This window comes from Panthera pardus, unplaced genomic scaffold (assembly GCF_024362965.1).
Source record: "Panthera pardus isolate Hobbes unplaced genomic scaffold, ASM2436296v1 HiC_scaffold_10, whole genome shotgun sequence".
Classification (NCBI taxonomy): domain Eukaryota; kingdom Metazoa; phylum Chordata; class Mammalia; order Carnivora; family Felidae; genus Panthera; species Panthera pardus.
In genome coordinates this window covers 54,845,996-54,872,684 of record NW_026526655.1, presented here as the reverse complement: position 1 = coordinate 54,872,684, position 26,689 = coordinate 54,845,996, and the positions used below count along the sequence as shown (strand labels likewise).

Here is a 26,689-nt window from a genome sequence, read left to right as displayed (position 1 = left end):
TGTATATTAAGAGTTTAGCTTTTGGATAACTTCTATGAAATATTGGTACTCCCACATGAGTGATGTTGAAAAAAAATAAATACTAACATGCTACATCTTTCATTAGAACAGGATTTGAAGCATCACTAGGTGGACCAATTCCTGCTTTGTTTTCTGCACTGACACGGAATTCGTAGGTATTTCCTTCTTGCAGTCCTGTTACTTTGCATCTGAGATCCGAAACTGGCATCTTTGTTGCTCTCACCCATCGCAAGCCTTTCTTTTCTCTCCTTTCAATGTGATATCCTGTGATTTCACTACCACCATCATCAGCTGGTCTTTTCCAGCTGACAGTGGCAGTGTTTTTAGTGACATTTGAAACCTCTGGTTTTCCAGGAGGGCCAGGGGGACCTGAAAAGAAAGTAAATTTATGAGAAATCCATGATTTCACAAACTGCGCTACAAATGTTAACAGGTCAGGTGTCTTATATGCTCTACATACCAAATCTGTCTACCATTTTGACAGGTTCAGACTGTACAGGTTCTCCTTTCCCATAGTGGTTTACAGCTGAGACCCGGAAGACGTACTCATTTCCTTGGATAAGTTTGGTTGCCACATGCCTGCAAGACTGAATATCTTCAGCAACCACTGTCCACAAAAGTCGGCTGGTCTCTCTCTTTTCAAGAACATAGGACTTAATTGGTGAGCCACCATCTTCCAATGGAGGCGTCCACGTAAGTGTTGCTTTTTCAGCAGAAACATTACTGATTTCAATGGGACCTGGGGGGCCAGGTACATCGAGGACTGTTACCTTCACATGTTCTTCCTTTGTGCCAAAAGGATTGGTAGCAGTAATGGTATATTCACCAGCATCTTTTCTAGTGGCGTACTTGACAGTAAGCATGGAAGATGTTGGAGTCGAAGATATCTGAACAATATCTGATGGTCTAATGTCTTTTCCGGCCCTAGACCAACTTGACTTTGGAAGGGGCTTGCCAAGAATGCTAATGGCACTCAAAACAATGGTATCTCCTGCTTTAATTGTTAGCCCATCTTTTATTGTGGGATCAAGGACGATGGTTGGTGCCTCTGCAAAGAAAAAAAATACATTTTAATCAAAAAAGGAAGGCAGCTTGATTTGCCATTTTTTATATGTATAAAAGGTAAAATACACCTACCATATTCATCCTTGCAAATAATGGTTCCTGTACTTTCTGATGGGGCACTGATAGCACCTGCTGTATTCTTCGCTCTAACTCTGAATTCATATTTCCCACCTTCAACAAGGTCAGTTACGGTAAAGGCACAATCTGGGACATTAACATGGTTGGCTTTCGTCCAAGATTTAGAAGGTAGATCCCGCTTCTCCACTATATAGCCAGTCAACTTATGACCACCATCATATTTGGGTTCAGTCCAGATGAGGGTCACCGAATTCCTTGTTACATTAATAACCTCAGGTTTGCCAGGAGGATCTAAAACAAAGCAAAAGAGTCAGTCAAATACCGATGTTTTTTGTTTGTTTGTTTTGTTTTCATGCAGAAAAAACACACAGACTTTTCTTTGTATAGTGACTTACCAATTGGATCAAGTGCCACAACTGGCTCTGATGGCAGGCTTGGCTTGCCGACTCCCGCTAAGTTGATTGCCATAACTCGGAATTCATATTCAAGACCTTCAGTTAATCCAGTCACTTTGAAGTCTCTCATCCTAATGGGAGTCTTGTTAGCTCTCTTCCACAAAAGGCTGTTCCTTTCTTTGAACTCAATATGATATCCTACAAAAAAGACCAAGTGAATTTGTCAATTCAGGTAGAAAATACGAATGTCACCTGTGTTTTAAATATATGTTTTTGCCCAAATGGTTAGTTTGTGGACATAATATGGAGTAAACAGTCATTCTTGCTAGTATCTACACTTTTATTACCCTAGGGCATAGGGCTATTCTCTCTCAGAATCTGTGTATTTATTGCATCTTCTGTTGAAAAATCCTAACTTACAAAAATAGATATCACTAAGAAAGCCTTTTCTTGTTAACTATTAGATTTTCATTGAAATCAAGTATTAGCTTAATTAATGCTTAATGTATGAATGTATAATATACTGAAAGGAAAAACATTATTATATATGCAGGTAGTGCTATAAATAAGGAACACACATTCAGCTTGTTTTCAGGGAGGAAGATGTGGAAGCAACATTAATGTACAAGCTGTGGGATAAGAGCAAATTAAATACCTGTAATTGGAGAGCCACCAGTTTTCCTGGGGTCAGTCCAAGTTAGAGATACTGAATCATGTCTGACGTCTACAATATTGGGAGGTGGGGGAGCATCAGGCACATCTAGGAAAAAGTAGATAATGCAAGATTTACAATATGGAACTTCCTCAAAAACATGTTTTGCTTTGTGTTTTCTGACTCTGAGACACTTACCAAATGGATGTTTAGCAACAATTGGCTCTGATTTCAGGCCTTCTCCTACACCATATTTATTTTCGGCACTGACCCTGAAGGTGTATTCCATGCCCTCATGAAGTCTGGTTACTCTAAAGGTAGTTTTCTGAACAGCTGAGGCACATGTCACCCACTTGTTGTTTACAGAATCTCTCTTCTCTAGGATATAGTTGGTGATTTCAGAACCTCCGTCATCTTTTGGAGGACCCCACTTTAAGGTCATGGCTTCTGCTGTGACTTCATCAAATTTGATTGGCCCGGTGGGGATGCCAGGCTTGCCAACAACTTTTATAGAGAGAGTTCCTTCCTTGGTGCCAGCAACATTCTTTAGTGTGATTGTATATTTTCCAGCATCAGATTTTTGGCAATCATATACCACAAGAGTTGTGTTAACGGCAGATGACTCAACACTGACTCTTGTGTCAGTTGCTAGAGGATCTTCCCCTTTCTTCCAGGATACAGATGGAACCGGCTTGCCTTTTATGGGGATCTTAAGACGGAAGTTGCTGTTTTCTTTTGCCAAGTAGCACAAGTCAGGTATATCCTTTAAGTCAAGGTCCGGAGCCACTGTAAAACAGCAGAGATAAATTATTGTTATTTTTCAGACCAGGCAATTAATTTTTTCAGATCATTATAATTTGTAAAGGGTGTTTATATAAGCCAGTGAGTAGGGCTCAAGCATGCACTTTTGATGACAATAAAGGGAAAATGAAGATGCATGGCTTACAAACATCATCCTTTGCCACAGCAGTGATTTCACTTGGGGTTCCTTCTCCATTTTCATTCTCAGCACTCACTCTGAAGGTATATTCCTTCCCTTCACTCAGATCTTTTGCAGAATATTGTAAGCTTAATGATTTCATAACACGTTGCCACTTATTATCTTCAGTCAGGAAATCCACTACATATCCGATAATTCGACTTCCACCATCACTGTGAGGCTTTTTCCAGCCTATGCTACAAGATGACTTGGTTACAGACCTCACTTTCAGGTCCACAACTGGTCCAGGGGTTTCTAAAGCAAAGAAAACATGATAAGTCTAAGCCCCAGATAACCATGGTAAGAGGTCACTCAAAATGATGGGGAAGTCGCTCATATGCTTACGGGAAGCTTTGACGGCATCACGTGTTTCACCAGGATCACCGATGCCATACTCATTTTCAGCAAACACCCTGAAGAAGTAGGATTTTCCCTCTTCCAAGTTAGATACTCTGAAGCTTGTTTTTGAGCAGTCAGTTGTCACTGTTGACCAGGACTTCCTCTCCGCGTCACGTTTTTCTACCACATAGTTTATGATGGGACTTCCACCATCAACAATGGGAGGATCCCAAGTAATATAGGCAGAATCTTTGGATATTTCCTTAACAGTCACATTGACAGGTGGCCCGGGAGTATCTGGATAAAGAGTGGGTATATAAGAAAGGAATATGTAAAAAATACATAAGCTACATTTTTAGCATATGGTTTTTTTTTTTTTTTCAAACAGACTTACCAAGCACTTTCACTACAATGGTATATTCCTTTTTACCACAGCTATTCTCCAGAGTCAAGATATATTTTCCTGCATCATATTTGTTCACATTTTCACAGCGCAAGAAAGTGTCAAAGTCCGTTGACTTAATATCAAGTCCAATCCTTTCTCTTAGATTGACGTTTGGTTTAGACCAAGTTATCTTTGGAGGTGGACGTCCTTTTACTGGTACATACAGTCTCATTGTAACTCCAGCACGTAATATGAGTGTTTTCCTCAAATCCGCGTCAAGTTCTCCCTCAGGTGGAACTGTTTAAAGTTAATAATTTAATGGTCAAACGTATTTCTAAGGACTAGCCTTATCATTCCTAAAATATGTTTCTTTCTCACAACTGATTTCTTGGTCTTTTTTTTTTTTTTTTTTAGTGTTTATTTATTTTTGAGACAGAGACAGAGCACAAATGGGGGAGGGGTAGAGAGAGAGGGAGACGCAGAATCTGAAGCAGGCTCCAGGCTCTGAACTGTCAGCACAGAGCCCGATGCACGGCTTGAACTCACGGACCGTGAGATCATGACCTGAGCCAAAGTCAGATGCTTAACTGACTGAGCCACCCAGGCACCCCTGATTTCTTGGTCTTTAAAAAATCCTCAAAACTTTTATCAACTATTTCAGTACTCTATAGTTATTGTTGATCTTTCTATATTCTAATATCCTGTAGGCTAAATCAAGTTTTTCCTGGAGAACCTGTACTTTCTCTTCTCATGAACCTTCCATATTCTCAAACTCTCTCTATATTAAATGTAGATAATTGATTCTTGGCTCTCTTCCATTCTTGTTTTTCTCATCTATATTCAGTGAAGGCTCTCTGCTGTATACTCTGTCTTTATTTCATCATGGGAAGAAAAGTACATTGGGGGTGAAGTATAATACCAAGTAATTTAAAATAAAGGGAGAAATGGTTATGGGGAATAAGTGAATAGAAGAAATGGTAAGAAGGGAAATTAGGATGGAGAGGCTATGATTACATACTTATGAAGACAGGTGGATTAGAAGAGAAAAAACTTTTAGAATGATAAATAGCTCACTACTTAGTTAAAAAAATCTATTTTCAGAATAAAATTCCTATATTCCATATTCTTTTGAAGACATTAATTCTCACATAAATATGAAAAGGTTTTCAAAACCACAGATGAGCTTGCATTCCATTTGATCTGTATATGATACCATAAAGTACCAACACACCTCTCCTACGATGTAGTCCTAAAGATATCAACTCTAATGCTTCTAAAAACAAATCTACATAAGGGATTTCTGTACTGCATTTTATAATATGACTGATGAGAAAAACTCTATGTATTTTTCCTGGTAATACTTACTTAAGATGTCCTTGGGACAGTGTTTGTCTGGCACATCACTGGGGTCACTGTATCCAATCTTATTAACAGCATACACACGGAACTGATATTCTGTGTTCTCCATTAGGCCGGTAACCTCAAAGCGGGTTTTCTGTAGCTTCTGTGGTAAATTGCACCTCACCCAGTTATCAGAGTCAGCTCGTTTTACTTCAACAAGGTAACCAATGATAGGGCTACCACCGTCATAGGCTGGCTTGCCCCAAGATAGACTCACAGAGCTACGGGTTGTATCATATACTTTAGGAAAAGCTGGTGGGCCAGGAGGATCTGAGGATAAATAATAGAAAATGTTCATTAAAACCTCATTCCTGGTTGTTCAGTGCTGATTATAACCTAAGATACGGGACTCTTTCATGAGAACTTACACAGAGGGTCCTGGGCATAAGCAGCTTTGGATGCATCACTGGGTTTGCCTGGTCCAGCCTTATTTATAGCTGTAACTCGGAACTCATATTCAGTGCCTTCTTGGAGACCTGTTGCTTTTATTGTTCTTTCTATTACAGGTTTTCTGTTGACCTTAGTCCAGTTAACTGCCTGGGTTTCTCTCTTTTCAAGCAAGTAGCCAGTGATGGGTGAGCCACCATCATCTGCTGGTGGTTTCCAGCTTACTGTCATGTGATCTTTGGTTATGTTGCTAATAACAGGAGGATCACAGCGCCCGGGTGGATCTGCAGAGATTGATTGAAAAGTTAATATGGCAGTCTAAAAGGTAAATGTTTAAAAAGTAAAATGAAAAACTAAAAGAAAATGTTCTTACTGTATGGGTTTTTGGCAATTGCTGGTTCGGTGAAGATTGGATCGCCCACTCCATATTTATTCTCTGCACAAATTCGGAACTGATATTCATGGCCCTCTATAAGTTTCTCCACGCTGCAGCTAGTGATGGGCACAGTGGCAGAAACCTGTGCCCAGTTGGGTCTGCTCGTTTCACGTTTGTCAACAATATAGTTGGTGATTTCTGAGCCTCCATCTTCAAGAGGCGGTTCCCAAGAAAGCATTGCGCGATCTGAATACATTTTGTTGATTTTAACAGATGCTGGAGGACCTGGCTTATCTGAAAGAACAAGAAAGACAAGTGAAGTCTTACTAACACTTACTTTTACACTAACATGTAAAATGGGGAATGAGTAGATTGGAGGTCTGGAGACCTGGATGCAGTCTTTATATTGTCATTAACTTCCTGTATGACCTTGGAAGGTCTGTAATTTTTCAAAATCTTAATTTCCTTATGTGTAAAATATGTAACTGGAATATATGACTTCTAATGCTCTTTTCAGCTCTAAAATGCCATTGCCCTGTGATGAGACTAATTCTCTGGTTATAAAAGATACATCAGGATATGTATCTTTTCTCACATATGATTTTGTAAATTCTATGATATCACATTAATCAAAGTAAAATATGAGATTCTAAATAAGCACTTAGGTACCTAACACTTGAAGCTTAATGGTGGCAGATTTGGAACCACTCGAATTTTCGGCAGTAATGGTATAGTCTCCTGAGTCCTTTCGGTTCACACTGAACAGCTCCAGTGTGCAGTGGTTCCGCTTCATGGCCATCTTTATGCCTTCTGCTGGTTTCAGCAGTGTGCCTTCCTTCTTCCAAGACACTGTTGGCATTGGTTTACCAAAAACAGTAGCATCCAGGCAAACATTAGTTCCGGCTTTCACGGTAAGCAAAGATTTCATAGCCACGCTTAGGTCTATCCTGGGAGGAACTGGAAAGAAATAAGATAAGGATTTAATATAAGAAAAGGTATATTATATCATTTTTATTAATACAAGTAGAAAATTCATATGCTCGGTCTCTTTCAAGATGAGATTTTTAGAAGTAATATTCATTATAGAAGAATATAGGTTTAATGTAGAAGTTTGATAATGCTGAAAATATAAAGAGATGAGTATCTTCCATGGTTTCAAAATCTTTCAGTTTTCACTGTTATCATTTGGTGGCATTTCCTTGTCCCTCTGTGCCTATGATGGTTGAAATGATATGGTCTTTACAATTTTGTATTTTGTTTTTAATGTTTATTTTTGAGAGGGAGACAGAGACAGAGTGTAAGCCAGGGAGGGGCAGAGGGAGAGGGAGACACAGAAATCTGAAGCAGGCTCCAGGCTCCAAGCTGTCTGCACAGAGCCCGATGCGGGGCTCAAACCCACAAACTGCGAGATCATGACCTGAGCCGAAATTGGAAGCTCAACAGACTGAGCCACACAGGCACCCCTTGTATCTGGTTTTTGAGTTTAACATGCTATGAAGATTCTCCATAATCATAATTTTTAGTTGTCTGTATACAAAGTACCTATCATTTTACTTGGGTTTTTTTCCCTCATGATGTAGATTTAGTTTTTTATTAGGAGAAATATACATTACGAGTACTTTCCACCTTTGCATATATAATACTGAACAGAATCTTACCATTTTCTGCCTGGATGGTCACTGGATCAGAAGGTTCAGAGGGCTGGCTAATGTTCACTGCGGTCTTGGCAATTGCTCTAAACTGATACTGAGCATTCTCTTCTAAGCCAGTGGCTGTGTACTCTTCCTGGGGAATCTGGTGTGGTGTAGTATTGCACCGTACCCACTTATCACCAGGCAGTTTGCAAGCTTCTACAAAATAGCCAATAATTTTGCTGCCTCCATCATGCTTTGGACGAGCCCAGATGAGGGACACAGTACTCTTGGAAACATCAATAACTTCAGGCTTTCCAGGAGGATCTAAAACCAAAAGAGGTATTCTCAGCATTTATCGTAATTGCAGAAGTTGTAAACTTCCGTATTTCTCATTATCACCCAGAAATGTTGAGAATATTTCCGAATAGAAGTAGTAATCTTCAGAGACTCCAAGGTTTAAATATATTCCCATAATACTAACAAAAAATTACTCACCAATTGGCATTCTTGCAGTTACATATTCTGTTGGTTTGCTGGGTGGACTGGATCCAGCTTTGTTTAGTGCATAGATTCTGAATGAATACTCAAGACCTTCTACAAGGCCAGCACAAGGATATTCAGTTGACCGGACAGGAGTATCATTAGCTTTTACCCAGAGCAAACTGTTTCTTTCTTTGCGTTCAATCAGATAACCAGTAATGGGACTTCCTCCATCACTGTCTGGTCTGTCCCATGCCACAAATATGCAGTCTTTGTTGACTTTAGTGACTCGTGCATTCTTTGGTTCACTAGGAACATCTGGAGATGAAGACAAGGGAAATGTCAGTTTTTATCTTAGGTAAGAGACTAGAAAGAAAACAATTTTTTTCTTCCTGAAAGAAACGTACCAAATGGGAACTTAGCCAGCATCTTTGGAGATGGCAGAGGCTCTGAAATGCCGAATCGATTTTCTGCACGGACCCGGAAGATATACTCCTGGCCTGGGATCAGTTTTCCAACTCTGCAGGAAGTTTTTGTCACCGAAGCTAGAGCTGTCACCCAATCACCTCGGCTCACATCACATTTCTCCACTATGTAATTGGTGATGTTACTGCCTCCATCCTCCAGAGGGATGTGCCATGAGAGGGAGCAAGCATCAGCGTCTATGTCAGTAATGTCAAACGGAGGCTGAGGGGGCCCCGGAGCATCTGCACAGACCAAGAGGAAAGAAATGTATAAGAACAGGGATTTGATAGGAAAAAAATGTTGCCGATTTTCATATTCAGATAGCCATTTGTCTAATGCTTGACCTACCCATGACGATAACTTTGATTTTTTGAGTGTCTGTCCCAGAACTGTTTTCTGCAGTGAGGCTGTAGTAGCCACTGTCTTTCCTAGTCACATCTTTTATGATCAGGATGGAAGAACTGTCCGCTTTATGCACTGCCAGGTGGCTGGATGTGACGACTTCATCTTCTCCTTTTTTCCACTTACAGATTGGATGAGGCTTTCCATACACATGGGCTTCAACTCGGAGTTTCTTCCCAGCTTTAATAGTAATTTGCTCTGGCATAAGGATCTTTGGAGGCACTAAAAGTAGAATAAAAATTCATTAACCTTGCAGGGAGGTTAAATTTCCTCTGGTGGGGCAACCACACTAGTATTTCTCAAATTGTGGGTTGCAACCCATTAATGGGTTCAAATTAATGTCTGCTTTACAGCTAATATTTTTTTTAAAAGAATAAGATTGAATCGACGAGAAAATATTAGGGACAAGTCTGGATGTCCAAAGGAAATTCTAATCAACTTTTGTCACATGATGAAATGAGACAATGACTACTTACACAGCTGTTCTTTGGCCTCATATACTCCTTCAGCTTCTCTTGGCAAACTGACTCCAACAGCATTTCTGGCCACTACTCTAAATTTATACTTCTTTCCTTCCTTTAGGCCAGTGACAACAAGGCTGAGATCTTTTACCACTGAGTACTCTGTCCAGCGATCTGCAGGCTGCTCCTCTTCCCTGTAACTAATGATGTAGCCATCAATTTTAGCACCTCCATCACGCAGGGGAGGTAGCCAGGCTAATGTAGCACTGTTCTTCGTCATTTCAGTAACTTCTAGTTTCCTTGGGGGATCAGGCTCACCTGGAAGAGAAGTGCGATTTAGAAAAACTGTCCAGGTAGCCTAATCAAATCCCCGTGTTACCACCTATACATGTTTGAGTATGCCACTTGCTTTGAAGCATACGGGAACTATAGTACAGTATGTTGAAAGTGAATACTGCAAGACAGGGCAGATTCAAAATGTCTTTAATGAGTTAGATAGTTGTTTGTACTGTTTGTGTTCCTACAAATGAAAGCCCTTTCAGTGCTTGGGACCTCAACCTTGCTAAAATAGGAGACCAGAGCTAAAAGGAGGCACAAAGAAATTACTTACTTAGAGGATCTGATGCTAGCACTGGTTTGGGGACGTCTGCAGGCACACCGGGGCCGTACTCATTGACAGCAGTTACTCTGAAGAAGTACTCATTGCCAGGGACAAGATTGGTGACTTGGAAGCTTGTTTTCTTAACTTCTGGGGTGACTGTTGACCACGTCTTTCTATCTGCCTCACGTTTCTCCACAATATAATGTGTCACTTGGCTCCCACCATCATTCTCAGGAGGGGCCCAGGAAATGTGGCATGATGTTTTCGTGACATCTGAAACTTTTAAATCAGACACAGGTCCAGGAGTATCTGTAACAAACCACAAATTCAGATACACTGTGTCTCCTCAGGCTTCTACTTACTCTGAAGGGGAAGAAGGAGCTTGTCAGTAACCCACCTAATACTCTGACATTCACATACACGGCCTTTTCTCCTGCTGGGTTCACAAGCGTCAAGGAATATTTTCCTGAGTCATCACGGGTAGAATTGGGAATGACAAGGAAAGCCATAGTGTCAACCAGATCGACTTGTCCTTTTCTGACCACGTTATCAATACCCACTCTCCGCCAAGTGACTTTAGGGGCTGGTCGTCCTCTCACTATGGCAAAGAGTCGAATAGGGCACCCTGCTCTCACTGTGACCAGTTTTCTCATGCTGGCATCCAATTCAATCTCCGGAGGTTCTGCAAATGACATGAAAGCCATTAGCTGACTTTTCAGAATGTGGGGAAATTATGTGAGAAGCGCAGAAAGGATGAGTCACATGATAAAATAGGGCCTCACCCAGGATTTCTTTAGGTTTAATAGCATCCTTCAGTTCTGCGGGGCGCCCAATGCCAGCTTGGTTTTGGGCGCACACCCTGAACTCATATTCCTGGTTTTCATCCAAGCTGGTGACAGTGAACTCCCTGCGAACAAGTTGTGCCGCAGCATTGCACCTTTTCCAGCCTTCGTCAGGTGACATGTCTACTCTTTTTGGTCTCATTTCCACAACATATCCAATTATCGGTGCGCCACCATCATATACTGGCTTTCCCCACCCAAGAGTTATGGAGTTTCTGGTTGTATCAACCACTTTGAGGTTGGTTGGTGGACCAGGTGGCTCTGAAAATGAATTGCATAACAATGAATTCACACATTGTTAATGACTACGAGTGATCCCGCTCTAATGTGTCATTTTCTACAGTCCATTCTCAGTTCGTCAAAGATGGAGGGCTCAATTTCTCAGACATGGAGTCCTCTTTTTCCTTCATAAAATTAGAATCTACCATTGTTTGTACATGTTAGGTGATTTGGAAAAATACTGGCTAAAATGAAGTTTGGATGTCATGGATTTAATTTATTTATCTAACAGCTCTGTGCTTGAGATTAAGAACTGGCATAGGGGCACCTGGGTGGCTCAGCTGATTAAGCGTCTGATTCAGCTCAGGTCCTGATCTTGTGGTTCCTGAGTTTGAGCCCCACATCGGGCTCTCTGCTGTCAGCACAGAGCCTGCTTTGGATCCTCTGTCTCCCTCTCTCTCTCTGCCCCTACCCCACCTGCATACACACTCTCTCTCTCCTCCACCATCCACCCCCTCTCAAAAATTATGAACATTAAAAAAAATTTGTGTAATATCAGAAAAAGCAAGAACATCATACCTATGGGGTCTTTTGCCACCACTGGCCTTGAGGGCAAGCTTGGTTCTCCAATTCCAATTTCATTTTCTGCCTTGACACGGAACTGATATTCATGTCCTGGGAGGAGATTCTGTACTTTGAGACGTCTTTCAGGGATTGCACTCTTGTTAACAGGGACCCATCGTGCTGAATGTCTTTCCTTTTTCTCCAAAAAGTATCCTGTGATGGATTTTCCACCATCGTATTCAGGTGGATTCCAGACCACAGTCATCTCTTCTTTGCTTACTTTGGTGACTTCTGGGGGATCTGGGCGACCAGGTCTATCATATTTGGTTTTTGCAATGACTGGTTTACTTTCTGTTGGAGGCCCTGTGCCTATTTTATTTTCTGCACGGACTCTGAAAATATATTCATTTCCTTCTATGAGACGTGTTACTGTCATACCGGGTGTTAAGACATTAGCAGAATAGGTAGACCAAACCATTCGCTTGCTCTCACATTTTTCTAGAATGTAATTTTGGATTTCACAGCCACCATCATCCTCTGGTGGATCCCAGTGAATAGTACACCGATCACTGGACACATCAGCAATTTTCAGATTTCTTACAGGACCAGGCTTATCTAAAACATTGACGGTGGCATAGGCCACAAAACTGCCAGCTGTGTTAGTTGCTGTAACTACGTATTTCCCACCATCACTTCGCTTTGCTTTAGAAAGAGAAAATTTGGATGAATCAGCACTTGTATCAATTTTGACCCTTGGTGATCTTGTTAAGTCTGTAGCATCTTTGTCCTTGGTCCATAAAACTTCTGGGAATGGTTTGCCTCTCACACCTGCTTCAAGTCTAATGGTTTCCCCTGCTTTGACTGTTAGCACACCACTCAATTTCAGATCAAGCACTGGTTTCTGTAAGTCTTCCTTCACAACAACTTCCTCTGTCTTTACCCAGTCACTTTCCCCACCTTCATTCTTTGTTTGTACCCTGAACTCATAAATCTGGTTCTCAACACATTTATCAACCATGTATTGGGTTTCTTTAATGCTTCCTTTATGCACTCTTTCCCAGTCATCAGAGCCCTTCAGCCTCCTCTCAACATGATAGGATAGATTCGGGCTGCCACCATCATAATCAGGCCGTCGCCACTTGAGATAGACAAATGTCTTTCCTTTATCTGCAATGTGAAGGTTTTCAGGCTCACCTGGTCTATCAATAGGGTTAATAGCCAGAATTGGAGTTTTGGTTTCAATGGTTGGTCCAACACCTACTTTATTCTCTGCACAAACTCGGAAATAGTATTCATTGTTTGCTAAAAGGTTGGCCTTAATTAATCGCTTAGTGACATCTGAAGCAACAATTGACCAGCCTTTCTGGTTTGGTTTCCGATATTCCACTATGAAATTTGTTATTTCTGAGCCACCATTATCTAGTGGGTTTTCCCAAGAAAGTGTACAGTTCTCTTTGCTTACATTGCTAACCTTTAAGTTCTGGCAAGGCCCAGGTCTGTCAAGAACATTAACGATGGCAGAACCTTGGGCATGCCCACTGCTATTCTTAGCTGAGATGATATACTTGCCATGATCAGCTCTAACAGCTTCTTTAATTTGTAACTCAACACGAGGTAGATCATGAATTATGTCAACCCGCTTTTCTCGGACCAATACTTTGCCTTCCTTGGACCAAGTTATGTCTGGATCAGGTCTGCCTCTGACTCGAGCAAGAATGCGAATAGTTTGGCCCACTCTAACGGTAATAATATCACGACAGGTAACATCAAGTTCTACTTCTGGAGGATTAAGGATGTCTTTTGCAATCACAGATTCTGCTAGTTCTCTTGGCTCTCCCTCTCCCACAATATTAGCTGCCTTTATACGGAATCTGTACTCATTTCCTTCAATTAGTCCAGGTACCCTAAAGGCACATTGCCTAATGAGCTCATCTTTATTAATCCTGGTCCACTGTGTTGTACCAGCTTTCTGACATTCTACTACATAGCCTAGAATGGGACTACCACCATCACTGAGGGGCTTTGTCCACACCAACTCAGCTGTTTCTTTGGTCTTGTCTTTCAGTTTAGGATTAATAGGTGGTCCAGGTGGTTTGATGGGCCGGCAAGCTTTTATTGGGTCAGAACTTGGGGATGGATTGCTTAATCCTGCAAGATTTTCAGCAAAAACTCTAAACTCATAGGTATTTCCCTCATAGAGTCCAGACACTCTAAACTTCAGGTCAGCTATAGGTGTTTTGTTGACTCTCACCCATTTGCCAGTTATTTCTCGACGTTCCACATAGTAACCGGTTATTGGACTGCCACCGTCAGATTTTGGCAGAGTCCAAGACACCATTGCACCACTTTCAGTAATGTCAGTAACCACTGGTTTACCAGGAGGAGATGGAGGACTAAACTTATGTTTAGCAACAGTAGGTGTGGAGTCAAGGGGAGGACCAACACCCATCTTATTCTCTGCTCTGACTCGGAAAATATATTCACAGCCCTTTTGCAGATGTGGGATTTTCAGCTTTGTCTTACTGCTTCCTGATGAAACAACACCCCATGTGTCTTTCCTTGTATCTTGTTTCTCAACAATATAATTTATCACGGGGCTTCCTCCATCATCCTTAGGTGGCTGCCATGAGATAGTCATATGTTCAGGAGTAACATCCAGAATATTAATAGGACCTGTTGGTGGACCAGGCACATCAAGAACAGTAAGATGTGCAGCTACTGTTTTGCTGCCAGCTGCATTGGAAACTGTGATTTGATATTCCCCAGTGTCTCTCCTTAAGCAGTTCTTAATGGTAAGTACTGACGAGAAGCTGTCAGTTTCAACTGTGTAGTGTTCATCTGTTTTAATCTCACTCCCGTCGGTTGTCCACTTTGCAGTGGGAATGGGTACACCTCTTATAATAGCAGGGAATCTGACTGTAGTTCCAGCTTTTACCACGAGACCTTCAATTAACTTCACATCCAGCTCCACAGATGGAGGCACTGAAAAGTAAACATGAGAAAATTAGATTTTGATTTTCACAATATGAATATTCACAGTATGAATTAAAAAATTAATAATGCCAGTCCAAAAATTACCTAGTTTTTCTTGACATTCTATTGGGATAGTTGTGTCAGGGAGACTAAGACCCACAATATTTTCAGCCTTTACACGGAATCTATAGGTCTTCCCTTGTTGCAGTCCAGTAACAACACACTCTAAGTTTTTCACAGTCTTGAACTTAATCCAGTCTTCGGTGCCCTCTTCTTGATATTCCACCAAATATCCAGTGATTGGAGAGCCACCATCACGATCTGGCTTATTCCAAACAAGGGAGACTTCAGTCTTGTCAACATCTACATGGTGCAGGTTTTTGGGTGGCCCTGGGGGATCTTTTCAAAAGAAGAAGTTATGATGAATGAATAATATTCTCAAAGACAGGCAGACAAAACTTTTGTATCCAGAGAAAGCAACTTACGTAAAGGATCCAGAGCCTTGATGGGTTTAGGTGTTTCTACAAAAGGACCACGTCCATACTGGTTCTCAGCAGCTACTCGGAAAAGATACTGATTGCCTTCGTTAAGATGTTTAGCCAAGTGACTCTTTTTCTTTGATGTAGTTGAAAGAGGTGACCACTGGGCACTGGCAACATCTCTCCTCTCAACCACATAATTTGTAATAACAGAACCACCATCATCTAGTGGTTCCTTCCAAGTAAGGTAACAAGAATCTTTCCTAATTTCACTGACTTCCAGATCTCTAGGTGGCCCCGGCTTATCTGAAAGTGTTAAGTAATGAAGTTATATTAGTGACTTAATCCAGATAAAGGCTCAAAATATATTAAAATTTATTTTTAATATGTTATCACATTAAAGATATAACCATGAAAATTCTTACCTAATACGAGTACTTTTACTGAGACAGTTTTCGAACCAGCTGGATTCTCCACTGTTAAAGAATAAATTCCACCATCTTCATGGGCAGCATTACGAATTTCAAGCTTGCTACCAACTGGAGTAACATCAATTCTTGCTTTAGTTGGAGCTTCTCTGTCTCCTTTTTTCCAAGTTACTTTTGGGAATGGCACTCCTTTGATGACAGCACTAAGTCTTAGAGTATCACCAACCTTTATGTATTGTTCTCTTGCCATGTTGGCATCAAGAATCAATTCAGGGGGTTCTAGGATAAAATGAATAGCACTTTAAGGTTTGTTGATGTATTTTACAATGAAGCATATACAATGAGACACCTATCTTCTTTGCTATTACAGCTGAGAAGATTTTACTCACCAAGTCTGTCTTTTACTAGCACTGGCTCGGGAACATAAGCTGGATCTGATTCACCAGCTTCATTGACTGCTAATACTCTGAACTTATAGGTTTGACCATCCCGAAGACCAGTGACTTTATATTTAGTTTCAGGACATGACTCAGGAGTGTGGTTGGCTCTCTTCCACTCTTCATCTCCAACTTTCTGGTACTCAACAATGTAACCCAGAATCTTGCTCCCACCATCATGACGTGGTGGCTGCCACGTTAGGTCAACTGAATTACATGTTGTATCAATTGCTTCAGGATTAACAGGTGGACTTGGTTTAGCTACATAATAAAAGAAAAAAAAAAGGAGTTAGAATATAGCTGAAAACGAAGTTGGATAATATGAAAGCTGAATGAATGCTTTAATACTATACCAATTGGATCTTTAGCAAAGAATGGTTTGGATGGTGGGCTTGGCTCTCCAATGCCAATTTCGTTTTCTGCAGAAACCCGGAATTCATATTGACACCCTTCTAGAAGATCAGGAACCCTGAATTTAGTGTATGGATGGATGGGCTCTTTGGTAACTCTAGCCCATCGTTTAGACATAGTTTCCCTCTTTTCCAGGATGTAGTTTGTGATGGGCTTTCCTCCATCATTTGGCTTGTTCCAGGTTACTAATGCAGAATTTTTGGTAACTTCTGTAACAATTGGCTGGTCAGGTGCATCAGGAACCCCTACAATAAACATTAGAGTGTGTTAGAAATTTAATTTTTCCTATTAACAATATCAAACATTGAATCACCAAAAAGAAGTGTAATGCATACTGAAACGATCTTTGGCTTTCATCGAATCAGATACCAGAGGATCACTTATTCCATACAGATTTTCAGCATATATCCGGAAAATATAATCTTTTCCTTCAAGAAGTTTAGAAACTTTGCATGTTGTTTTAGCACTTGCAGACGTAACAGGCATCCAAATATCTTTTCCCACTTCCTTTTTCTCAATAATATAATTGGTAATTGCACTGCCTCCGTCATCTAAAGGTGGCTTCCAAGAGATAACCATGTACTCTTTGGTCACCTCATCAAAAATAACCGGTCCTACTGGTGGTCCAGGACGGTCTGCAGAAACACACAAACACAGAACACAAAATGTTATTTCCACTTCTGCTCTGGAAAGGACAGAATATCTACTCTTCTTGTGAAATTATACTTACCAACAACATTGACTTGACAGAAACCTTTCCTAGAACCTGTACTGTTCTCCACAACCACACAGTATTTGCCAGAATCTGATCGTTTGGCCTTGATCTTCTCTAGGGCAAGTGTTGTCGGAGTGGTCTTTATGTGAGTACGATCATCTTCTAGCACATCAGCTTCATCTTTGAACCAAGTAACCTTAGGCTTTGGTTTGCCTGAGTAACGGCCAGTGAGGGCAAAAGCTTCACCAACCCGAACTGTGAGTTTATCTCTGAAGTCAAGGTCAAGTGTCGGAGGAGCTAAAATTTTAATTAGAAATGCAAGTCAGTTTTACCGATCTCTTATGGTAAATCTGTAAATGTCCAAGTTTTCAAGGTATAAATTGAATTAGAACACATACCCAGGTCATCTTTGCAAGTGATTGGCTTGGTACAAAATGATGGTTTGCCTTGTCCAACAATATTGACAGCGCTGACGCGGTACTCATAGGTATCACCTTCTTTTAAGCCTTTAACGGTGTATTTTCTGCTAAGCAAGTTGTCCTTTGTAACTGAGTGGAACTTCTCAGTTCCAATGAGACGGCTTTCTAGGACATAGTTAATAATTTCTGATCCACCATCATACTTAGGAGGATTCCAAGTCAAAGTAACAGAATCTTTAGTAACTTCTTTGACTTCCAGGTCTTCAGGACGCTCTGGTACAGCTGTAAGTAAAATATGGAATTATGGTGAAAAAATGCCACATTAAAATGTAGTAGAATATAGTAGATGATACTTTTTGAGAGTTGCATTTAAATATTAAATTATCTGCTTTGATAAGTAACAAGAAGACATCTCATCTTCTGAGATGAGAAACTCTCATTTTTAACATTAGAGTTAAAAAGAACACCATACAGTCTAATTTCCTCTCATAGATGAGGAAATAGAGGTTCACTGAGGCCAAATAATTTAAGAAGGTTCTCCAGAGTTAGTAGTTTCTGAGTTAGGAAAATATATTTACACCATTAAGGGGGAAATTTAAAAAAATTAGTGTAGTATACATGGAAGGATTTGAAGAATCATATATATTCCCACAATCTTTCAAAATCACATTCAAATACTACCAACATCAGATACTGAGCATTTGCCTAATGAGTCTCGTCAAAGGAACAAAATGGTTGGCATTTATATACATATTTTGTCACCGCATTCTTTTATTAAATGAGTGAAGAAGTGATTGAGAATGAAATTAAGATGTACGTACTGATTGGATCTCTGATGACAAGTGCAGTTGGTGTCTCTGTAAATGGGCCTATGCCAACACTATTTTCAGCCGCAACTCGGAAAAAGTAGGCTTTGCCCTGAATGAGACCCTGGACGGTAGCATTTTGCCGGGTGACTGTATACGTCACTGGCGTCCATGCTCTGCGGTCAGATTCACGCTTTTCAATGACGTAATTGGTGATTGGACAGCCTCCATCATCTTCCGGAGAAAACCATGTCAGCTTGGAGGAGTCATTGGTGAGGTTGTCAGACCGGAATGGTTCTCCAACAGGACCTGGCACATCTGGAAATAAGAGGAAGAGATTTCTAATGAACCTTCAATGAACTACAGGGCTCAATATTTGTCACCCTCTGTTTTTAAAAAGGAGACACTAAGACATTTTCTTATGAAGAAAATGAGATTTTGTCTATTGATTTTTTTTCCTCCCCATGATATCTATATTCAGCCATATTTTAAAATGAAATAGGTAACAGTTACTGTTTGCCACTGTTTTAGCAGGAGCTGAAGGAATAGTAATGTGTGTAATATAAATATGTATATTTAAATATGTATTTAAATATATATATATATATATATATATATATATATATATATATATATGTTTAATTTGTAAGTCAGATAGGAAGAGCTGCCGGAAGGAGAATGCACAGAAGGAGACAGGAGAGGGGTGAGGGGTGGCATGGCTGGCTACTTTTTGTGTCTAGTTTACTCTCCAGAGGGGAAAGGGAAAGAGAACTTTTTCTAGATGACTAAAAAATCAGAAAGCAGCACAGGAGTCCCCAAATCTCAGAATGACTTTTTTTTTTTTTTTTTTTAAATTTTTTTTTTTTTCAACGTTTTTTATTTATTTTTGGGACAGAGAGAGACACAGCATGAGCGGGGGAGGGGCAGAGAGAGAGGGAGACACAGAATCGGAAACAGGCTCCAGGCTCCGAGCCATCAGCCCAGAGCCTGACGCGGGGCTCGAACTCACGGACTCACGGACCGCAAGATCGTGACCTGGCTGAAGTCGGACGCTTAACCGACTGCGCCACCCAGGCGCCCCTCAGAATGACTTTTGAGAGGGTTAGAATTTAATCTGAAAAGGTACCACTTCTCAAGTAAAAGTAAAAGGTGTTTAGGAGCTTGAAACTAACCCAAAAGCTTATAGGACTATTGGTCAATGAGATCTTTTTCCTTATGCCATTATCATTAATGAAAATGTAACATGTTTACATAACATTAATTATGTTCAACAGAGAACCAGTTATTCTCACATAAAAACTCACTGTTTGGGGTATGGTTGTGTTAGAGACATGCTGAGAGAGAAATCTGAGTGGGAGAACTTTGCTTTCTGAGCAAATCACTACAATAAAGCAGCCAACAAGAGGCATGAAAAAGCCTTGTAGAATTCACCTCTATATTTAGTGACTAGAAGTGCAATATTGATAACCAAAAATGATGCTTTTCAATTAGAATATGAAACCTTTCACAGATGTTTGCTTTATTAAGATAATTAGCAAATAAGGATACACTCTCATGATAAGAAATTGATCAATCTTTGTTAGATATTCATGTACACTGGCAGGAAAGTTTCTTTTGTGAAAACTATATAAAACATAAATGCTTATGGTGGCGTGTTACGTAACAAGGCAAAACACAAAACTTTGTTATAAAAAACTTTGTTTTTATATAATATAAAAACATAACTTTTTAATGTTATATAAAAAGGTAACATATAAAACTGTTTATAGAAGTATAACAATATAAAATATGTATAGGATAAAAAAGCAAAGAGGAAATTTTTTTAAATGCTAATAGTGGTCAGGGCACTTGGGTGGCTCAGTCGGGTGAGCGTCTGACTTCAGCTCAGGTCATGATCTCATAGTTCTTGGGTTTGAGCCCTGCATTGGGCTCTGTGCTAACAGTTCAGAGCCCAGAGCCTGCTTCGGATTCTGACACACTCTCTCTCTCTCTCTCTGTGCCCCTCCCCCGCTCATGCTCGGTAGCTCCATCTCTCAAAAATAAATAAACGTTAAAAAAGTAATTTTAAAAAATGCAAATAGCGGTCAATGGGATTGTTGGTAATTTTTTAAGTTTCCAAAGTATATGTAACAGTTTTATTATTACATAGTCTTATTGTAGTTGAAGTAAAGATGTTATTTTTAAAAACTGCATGGACAAATTCAAAGTATTTACCTAATACATCAACGATAATGGTCTTCTTTCTTTCTCCACCTGCATTTTTGGCAAGAAGAGAATAGACACCTTGGTGACTCCTCTGGCAATTCTTGATGACCATGGATGAGCTGATGGCTGTGGTCTCAATGGTAGCTTCTTGAGGTAATGCTCTTTCATTCATGTTCCAGGTGACAGTTGGAGGAGGTTTTCCAGACACATACGCGATGATCCGGATCACCCCTCCAGCATGGACCACAATTCTGTCTCTGACACTGGCATCTAGCTGAAGGTCAGGCAACACTGGAACACAATTGAAAATTACAAATGTGGTTTTCATTTCCAATACAAAACACAAATATTGATAAAATGATAGAAGTATGAATAATTACCAATTCTGTCCTTCATTTCGATGATATCTGTGACTTCTCCAGGTTCTCCAATGCCGGCAATGTTGACTGCTCTAACTCTGAATTTGTAGAAAGCTCCTTCTTTTAACCCTGTCACAACAAGCTTTGTTCCTCTCACTTCTTTGTCTTTACCCTGGGGAAGGATCACAAGCGTTCAGTTCTTTGTAGCTTCTTATTTTAATGGCTTTCTAAAGCATAGCCAACAGCATATTTAACTAGTCTGGGAAAATTGTTGCTAGTTTATGTATTGGGGATCAGATATTATAGGTAAATGCTGACTGAAATGTCTTTCCAGGAATTGTGTTTTAATATTATGCCAAATGATTGAAAAATGTACTCTTAATTTTTTCCACCGTTTTAGAATTTATAGCCAAAAGAGAAATTAATGATAATATAACTTAACCTTTGATCAGATTTTTGACATAACAGATGTTTGGATTATTTGTAATTATGTTATTTTATAATTGTTATTTCTCTGATTTCTTAATAAAAAATACAATGGGATTAATGGGATTGAGGATAACTGCTACATTTTCAGTTTATTTATATTTCCATAATTCCAAGTGTTAAGTACCTGCTCCCATTCTTCTTTTCCTTCTTCTTTATATTCAACGATGTATCCAGTTACTTTAGACCCACCATCTTTTAGTGGAGGAGACCACTCCAAATCGACAGAGGATTTAGTCCAGTCTGTGACTTTGGGGAGTGGAGGACCAGGAGGGGCTGGAAAGAACCAGTATACATCAGTATTCTTGCCTTTTCCACGGCACTGTGAGGGGGTGGGGGGAGGAATGGTTTCAAGGCTTACCAATTGGATCTCTGGCAGTGACTGGGTCTGATGGCAGACTTGGTGGACCCACACCGGCAGCATTGATTGCGTACACACGGAATTGATAATCAGAACCTTCAATGAGACCAGTTACTTTATAAGAAACACCCAAAGTCATGGCTTTGATAGGATCTCGGTTAACTCTCTTCCATCTCTTCGAAGTGGTGTCTTTCATTTCTAGCCAATATCCTGTCACAGGAGAGCCTCCATCATACTCTGGCTCTTCCCAATTGACAGTCATGGAGTTGCGAGTCACGCTGCTAACTGTTGGTTTATCTGGTGCTCCGGGGACAGCTAAGAACAAAAATCACATTGATCTATAAGAAACCATGAAAAACAACAGGTAAGAGTGATTTTGTATAGCCAATATGTTCTACTTACAGAAGAGGTTTCTTGCTGTTTCAGGTTCACTGTCAAGAGGCTCCCCAGTGCCGAATTTATTCTGGGCCATGATTCGGAATACATATTCGTGGCCTTCTAGCAATTTGGGAATTGTGTACATGCACTCTTTAGGTTCACTGGAGACATGCACCCATGTCTTCCTGTTAGCTTCTCTCTTCTCAATTACATAGTTTGTAATCTTAGACCCCCCATCATCCAAAGGTGGAAGCCAAGATAATGTCATTTGATCTGCTGAAATAGATTCAAACTTTATTGGTCCCACTGGAGGGCCAGGACGACCTAAAATGGTTTAAAAAAGGAAAAAAAAATATTAGAAGAATGATTTTAAAGCCAAATAGTATATTTAGGAACAGAAAGACATAGTTTTAATAAAGCCAGGAAAACATTACCAAGCACATTCAGTCTCATCTCCTTTGATGCTGTTCCCAGATTATTCACAGCTGTGATGGTATATAAGCCAGTGTCACTCCTTCGAGACTGTGGAATAACTAAGGTGCAAGTATCATCCACTACCAGTTTGTTGACATGGGTGTCATAGAGAACAGGTTCTTTCTTATCAGGCTTCCTTGGAGGAGCTTTAAACCAGGTTAGTGTCGGGAATGGCACACCTTTAATTTTGGCTACAATGTTAACATCTGTTCCTTCTTCAACCTCCATGAATTCTTTTAGATCAATTGATGGTGGGCCTAGATGATTTAAAAGAAAAAAAAAAAAAAGGTGGTCATTAGGGACCAGAAGTAGAATTTACAGTGCCTATAAAGCTATTTGTATCTACTATAGGCAGACTTCATAGCACAATATGAAGAACAGATTTGACTTCAACTAATTATATGACTTCGGAGGGCAGGTAATGTAGTCATCATCCTTTATTGGATCTACATGTGGCTATGTATCGGCTATTGGCTCTCTCTTACCTAATGTTATTATACATGTAGATACTGAAAAGGGGCAGAGAGAAGTGAAGATTGTAGTAGCTTAGTCTTGGGAGTTCTATCATGATACTCCCTTTAATATGCATGCATATTCCCTTTAATAAGCAGAGTTATGACAGGACTATTTTTATTCTAAGATGAATTCCCTTTTTAAGAAAGATAACTGCTAGTAGATGCAAAGCAATTTTCCATTTTCCAGGAATCCAGTAGAAGAAAATGTAAAGAGGGTAGTGACTACATGCGCCCCCCACCCCCAAATTTAGAAGAAAAAACTGAACACACAGCAGTAGTGATGGTAACAGAGGAAGAATTTCTACCATATTTGTCTATAAAATTTGTCTATTTATATATATCTTTTTCTTAAATAGAGAAAAAGAAACTTGATTATGAAGATAAATGGGTCTTAGCACTCACTGAGCAAATAACTGCTTAGTTTCTTCCCCTCTTGAGGATCATGCAGAAAATTACAGTAAGGAAATCTAAACGTCATCTCCTTTAAATAAGGGAAAGGTAATATGTAAGGAAATTTGATAATTCTGTAGAAGTTGAGGGAATGAGTGATTAATGTGCCCATGTTCACACTCAATTCATGGTAGCTTCCTGATGTACAGATATTTCTTTTTATTTTGGACAAATATTAAATTTCTAGGAAGGATTCATAAAGAGGACATTTTCTGTTAATACATTGGTACTTACATGTCTGATCTTCGACAGTCACAGGGCCAACAGTGGCTGAAGGTTTGCTGACTCCTGCAGCATTGACAGCCTTGACTCTGAATTCATATTTTCCACCCTCTATGAGGTCTTCAACAGTAAATTCCAGTTCTTCCACATCGCGTTTGTTGCACTGCTTCCATGCTTCTTTCTTTGTCCCAGTAGGATCCCATGCAAGGCACTCAACAATATAGTGGGTGACAGGGGAGCCTCCATCATTCTTTGGGGGTTTCCATGATAGGTGTACCGTGTTCTTTGTTATGAGGCCAATCTTGAGTTTAATAGGGGGATCAGGAGGATCTTTAAAAATAGTTAAAAGAAGTATTAAGCATTGTTTATAATGATATATTTCTTGAGAAACTACTTTAATCTTCGGTTAAAAACTTACATATTGGATCTCTGGCAGTGGTCCTCTGAATGGTTTCCACAGGTGGACCAATACCGAAACGGTTTTCTGCCCGCACACGGAAGAAATATTGCTGTTCAGAAATAAGATCGGGAACTACAAATGAGGTGCTTCCACAGTTTGGATTGACTTTAGTCCAGACTTTTCCATCAATAGTCCTCTTCTCTATAACATAGCCTTTGATCCTGTCTCCTCCATCATCATCTGGCATCTTCCATGTGAGTTTGCAACTACCCCTTGTGATGTCACTGACTTTCAGATCTTTGGGTGGCCCTGGTACATCTGTTGGATGCAAATCACAATATAAACAATGTCACTTTGTTTAAAATAATTTGTTCTTATTCTATGGTCCCTTTTAAAGTCTTTCTTACCCATGACTTTAACTCTACAATTTGCTGTCTTTTGTCCTGCTTTATTCTTGGCTGTGATGCTGTATTTGCCTGAATGAGATCGCTTGCACTCCGGAATAATAATTACTGATGAGTTTTCAGCTGTCTCCAGCTATAGAAAGAAAACAGTAGTCATACATTGGATGAAGTAAAACCATTATTGCAGCCAACCATGTTCTGAATCATTTCAATTTTTTCTTTTTACCTGTGCATCCTCGGGTATATCATGAACTCCCTCCTATTAGAAAAGAAGACAGTTGTGGTATAAATATTCCTTAGAGTGATTCACCGGAAGACACAGAAAATCATATTTTTCTTACCTTCACTGCCTTCTTTGCCTTTCCATCAAATTCCCAAGATGATTTGGGTGTCGGGCGTCCCTTGATGACAGCAGGAATCCTAATTTGTGAGCCAGCTGGACAAATCAGACAGTCTTGTGCTCCAATATCAATGAAAACTTCTGGTGCCTCTATAGTACCATGAATAATATAATAGGATTTAGTTTACTTTTTCAAAAAATGTAATTGACATATCTTCAGGAAATTAATTTCATGAGATCAAAAGATGAAGACATAAATGTAATAAAGGGCTGGTACCTAGAATATCAGTGGCAGGGATCTCTCCAGTTGTATCACTTGGTTCAGATTCACCAGCTTCGTTGACAGCTTTCACTCTGAATCTGTACTTCCTGAGTTCTTTCAGATTTGGTACCACACATTCACAGGTAGTTAGCAGTTTGTCTGGCTCATTTACTCTTTTCCAGTCAGTAGTACCTTCTTCTTGCATTTCTACAATGTAGCCTTTGATTGGACTGCCACCATCTTTGGCTGGAGGTTTCCATGCTAGCGAGATGCTAGACTTTGTTTTATCTTTGACCTCTGGGCAAGAAGGTGGGCCAGGTGGATCTAATAAAGAAAAAAAATATATATCAAGTTTTGAAGCCAATAGGATGCTAGATTTAATCTACTAAATACTAAAATAGGAATGCCAAAAGAATAAATTACCTTCTAGAGAAGAGAACATAAGAAATAGTCTTTTTTCATTTAGCATTGATGTGAAAACAAAAGAAAGCAGGCAACTCACTGGAATTAGAAAGACTACTCAACTATCTCTAGATAGATTTATATTCTATTTACACACAATTGGTGAAAAGCTATTTTCGTTTTAAAATCCCTTTGAATCTACTAAAAACTTATTTATTTTTTTAGAAAAAATATGTCAGATTATTTATTTATAAATTTAAATCCAAGTTAGTAAACATATAGTGTAATAATTTCAGGAGTAGAATTTACTGATTCATAACTTACATGTAACACCCAGTGCTCATCTCAACATGTGCCCTTGTTAATGCCCATCACCTAGTTAGCCCATCTCCCCACCTGCCTCCCTTCCAGCAACCCTCAGTTTGTTCTCTGTATTTAAGAGTCTCTTATGGTTTGCCTCCCTCTCTGTTTTTTATCTTATTTTTCTTCCATTCCCCTATGTTCATCTTTAATTTAATATTTAAAAAATAATTTTGTCATTAGTTGGGAAACCTTTGAACACAAATTAATCATAATGCCTTTTAGGGACAGGGTCAATGTATGTAACAATTACATAACATTTCTGATGGTGCTTTACAATTATAGAAAGTCTTTTACTCTGTTCTTTTTAACCCTACCTCTTCCTCTCTAGTGCCTAGCACAGTTCCTTGCACATAGCACATGTTCAATATAGCTTGCTGAATGAATGACTGCTTCATTTTATACATGTACTCCATATAGAACTTAGAGTATTTTAAGTCTTAACAAATAGCTGAATTCTTTTTCTGCAGATAATCTATTCAGATATATAGCAAATATAATTAACCATTAAGGCCATGCTATTTTAATTTTTGAACTTATCTGCTAATAGATCTTTCAGAAGAATTTTTTTTTTTAATTTCACTTCACAGACTGTGCTTGAGAATCTCGTATCTTTGTTCAATAAATATTATTGAAAAGTTAACATTTGCCTTTTGT

The 26,689-nt window shown here is 39.6% G+C and overlaps 1 protein-coding gene across 1 annotated transcript in view; it reads right to left on the bottom strand.

Moving 5' to 3' along the window:
- TTN (titin) overlaps positions 1-26,689 on the bottom strand; it is a 277,219-nt gene that overhangs the window by 50,639 nt on the left and 199,891 nt on the right. The window contains exons 250-292 of the mRNA XM_053907301.1: positions 25,286-25,594; positions 25,010-25,158; positions 24,895-24,927; positions 24,672-24,801; positions 24,283-24,582; positions 23,877-24,194; positions 22,638-22,934; positions 22,228-22,527; positions 21,826-22,140; positions 21,592-21,740; positions 21,000-21,150; positions 20,629-20,910; positions 18,430-18,732; positions 17,588-17,890; positions 17,205-17,486; positions 16,810-17,109; positions 16,417-16,719; positions 16,016-16,324; positions 15,624-15,905; positions 15,205-15,504; positions 14,825-15,118; positions 11,762-14,728; positions 10,904-11,224; positions 10,519-10,803; positions 10,131-10,430; positions 9,536-9,838; positions 9,006-9,281; positions 8,600-8,899; positions 8,208-8,510; positions 7,737-8,036; positions 6,748-7,035; positions 6,076-6,372; positions 5,684-5,986; positions 5,280-5,585; positions 3,924-4,211; positions 3,536-3,826; positions 3,158-3,445; positions 2,410-2,997; positions 2,215-2,319; positions 1,560-1,757; positions 1,159-1,455; positions 482-1,069; positions 88-390 (exon numbers count right to left, since the gene is read on the bottom strand). Of these exons, the coding sequence (XP_053763276.1) occupies positions 88-390; positions 482-1,069; positions 1,159-1,455; positions 1,560-1,757; positions 2,215-2,319; positions 2,410-2,997; positions 3,158-3,445; positions 3,536-3,826; positions 3,924-4,211; positions 5,280-5,585; positions 5,684-5,986; positions 6,076-6,372; positions 6,748-7,035; positions 7,737-8,036; positions 8,208-8,510; positions 8,600-8,899; positions 9,006-9,281; positions 9,536-9,838; positions 10,131-10,430; positions 10,519-10,803; positions 10,904-11,224; positions 11,762-14,728; positions 14,825-15,118; positions 15,205-15,504; positions 15,624-15,905; positions 16,016-16,324; positions 16,417-16,719; positions 16,810-17,109; positions 17,205-17,486; positions 17,588-17,890; positions 18,430-18,732; positions 20,629-20,910; positions 21,000-21,150; positions 21,592-21,740; positions 21,826-22,140; positions 22,228-22,527; positions 22,638-22,934; positions 23,877-24,194; positions 24,283-24,582; positions 24,672-24,801; positions 24,895-24,927; positions 25,010-25,158; positions 25,286-25,594 (14,904 nt within the window). The remainder of the gene's footprint in view (positions 1-87; positions 391-481; positions 1,070-1,158; positions 1,456-1,559; positions 1,758-2,214; positions 2,320-2,409; positions 2,998-3,157; positions 3,446-3,535; positions 3,827-3,923; positions 4,212-5,279; positions 5,586-5,683; positions 5,987-6,075; positions 6,373-6,747; positions 7,036-7,736; positions 8,037-8,207; positions 8,511-8,599; positions 8,900-9,005; positions 9,282-9,535; positions 9,839-10,130; positions 10,431-10,518; positions 10,804-10,903; positions 11,225-11,761; positions 14,729-14,824; positions 15,119-15,204; positions 15,505-15,623; positions 15,906-16,015; positions 16,325-16,416; positions 16,720-16,809; positions 17,110-17,204; positions 17,487-17,587; positions 17,891-18,429; positions 18,733-20,628; positions 20,911-20,999; positions 21,151-21,591; positions 21,741-21,825; positions 22,141-22,227; positions 22,528-22,637; positions 22,935-23,876; positions 24,195-24,282; positions 24,583-24,671; positions 24,802-24,894; positions 24,928-25,009; positions 25,159-25,285; positions 25,595-26,689) is intronic.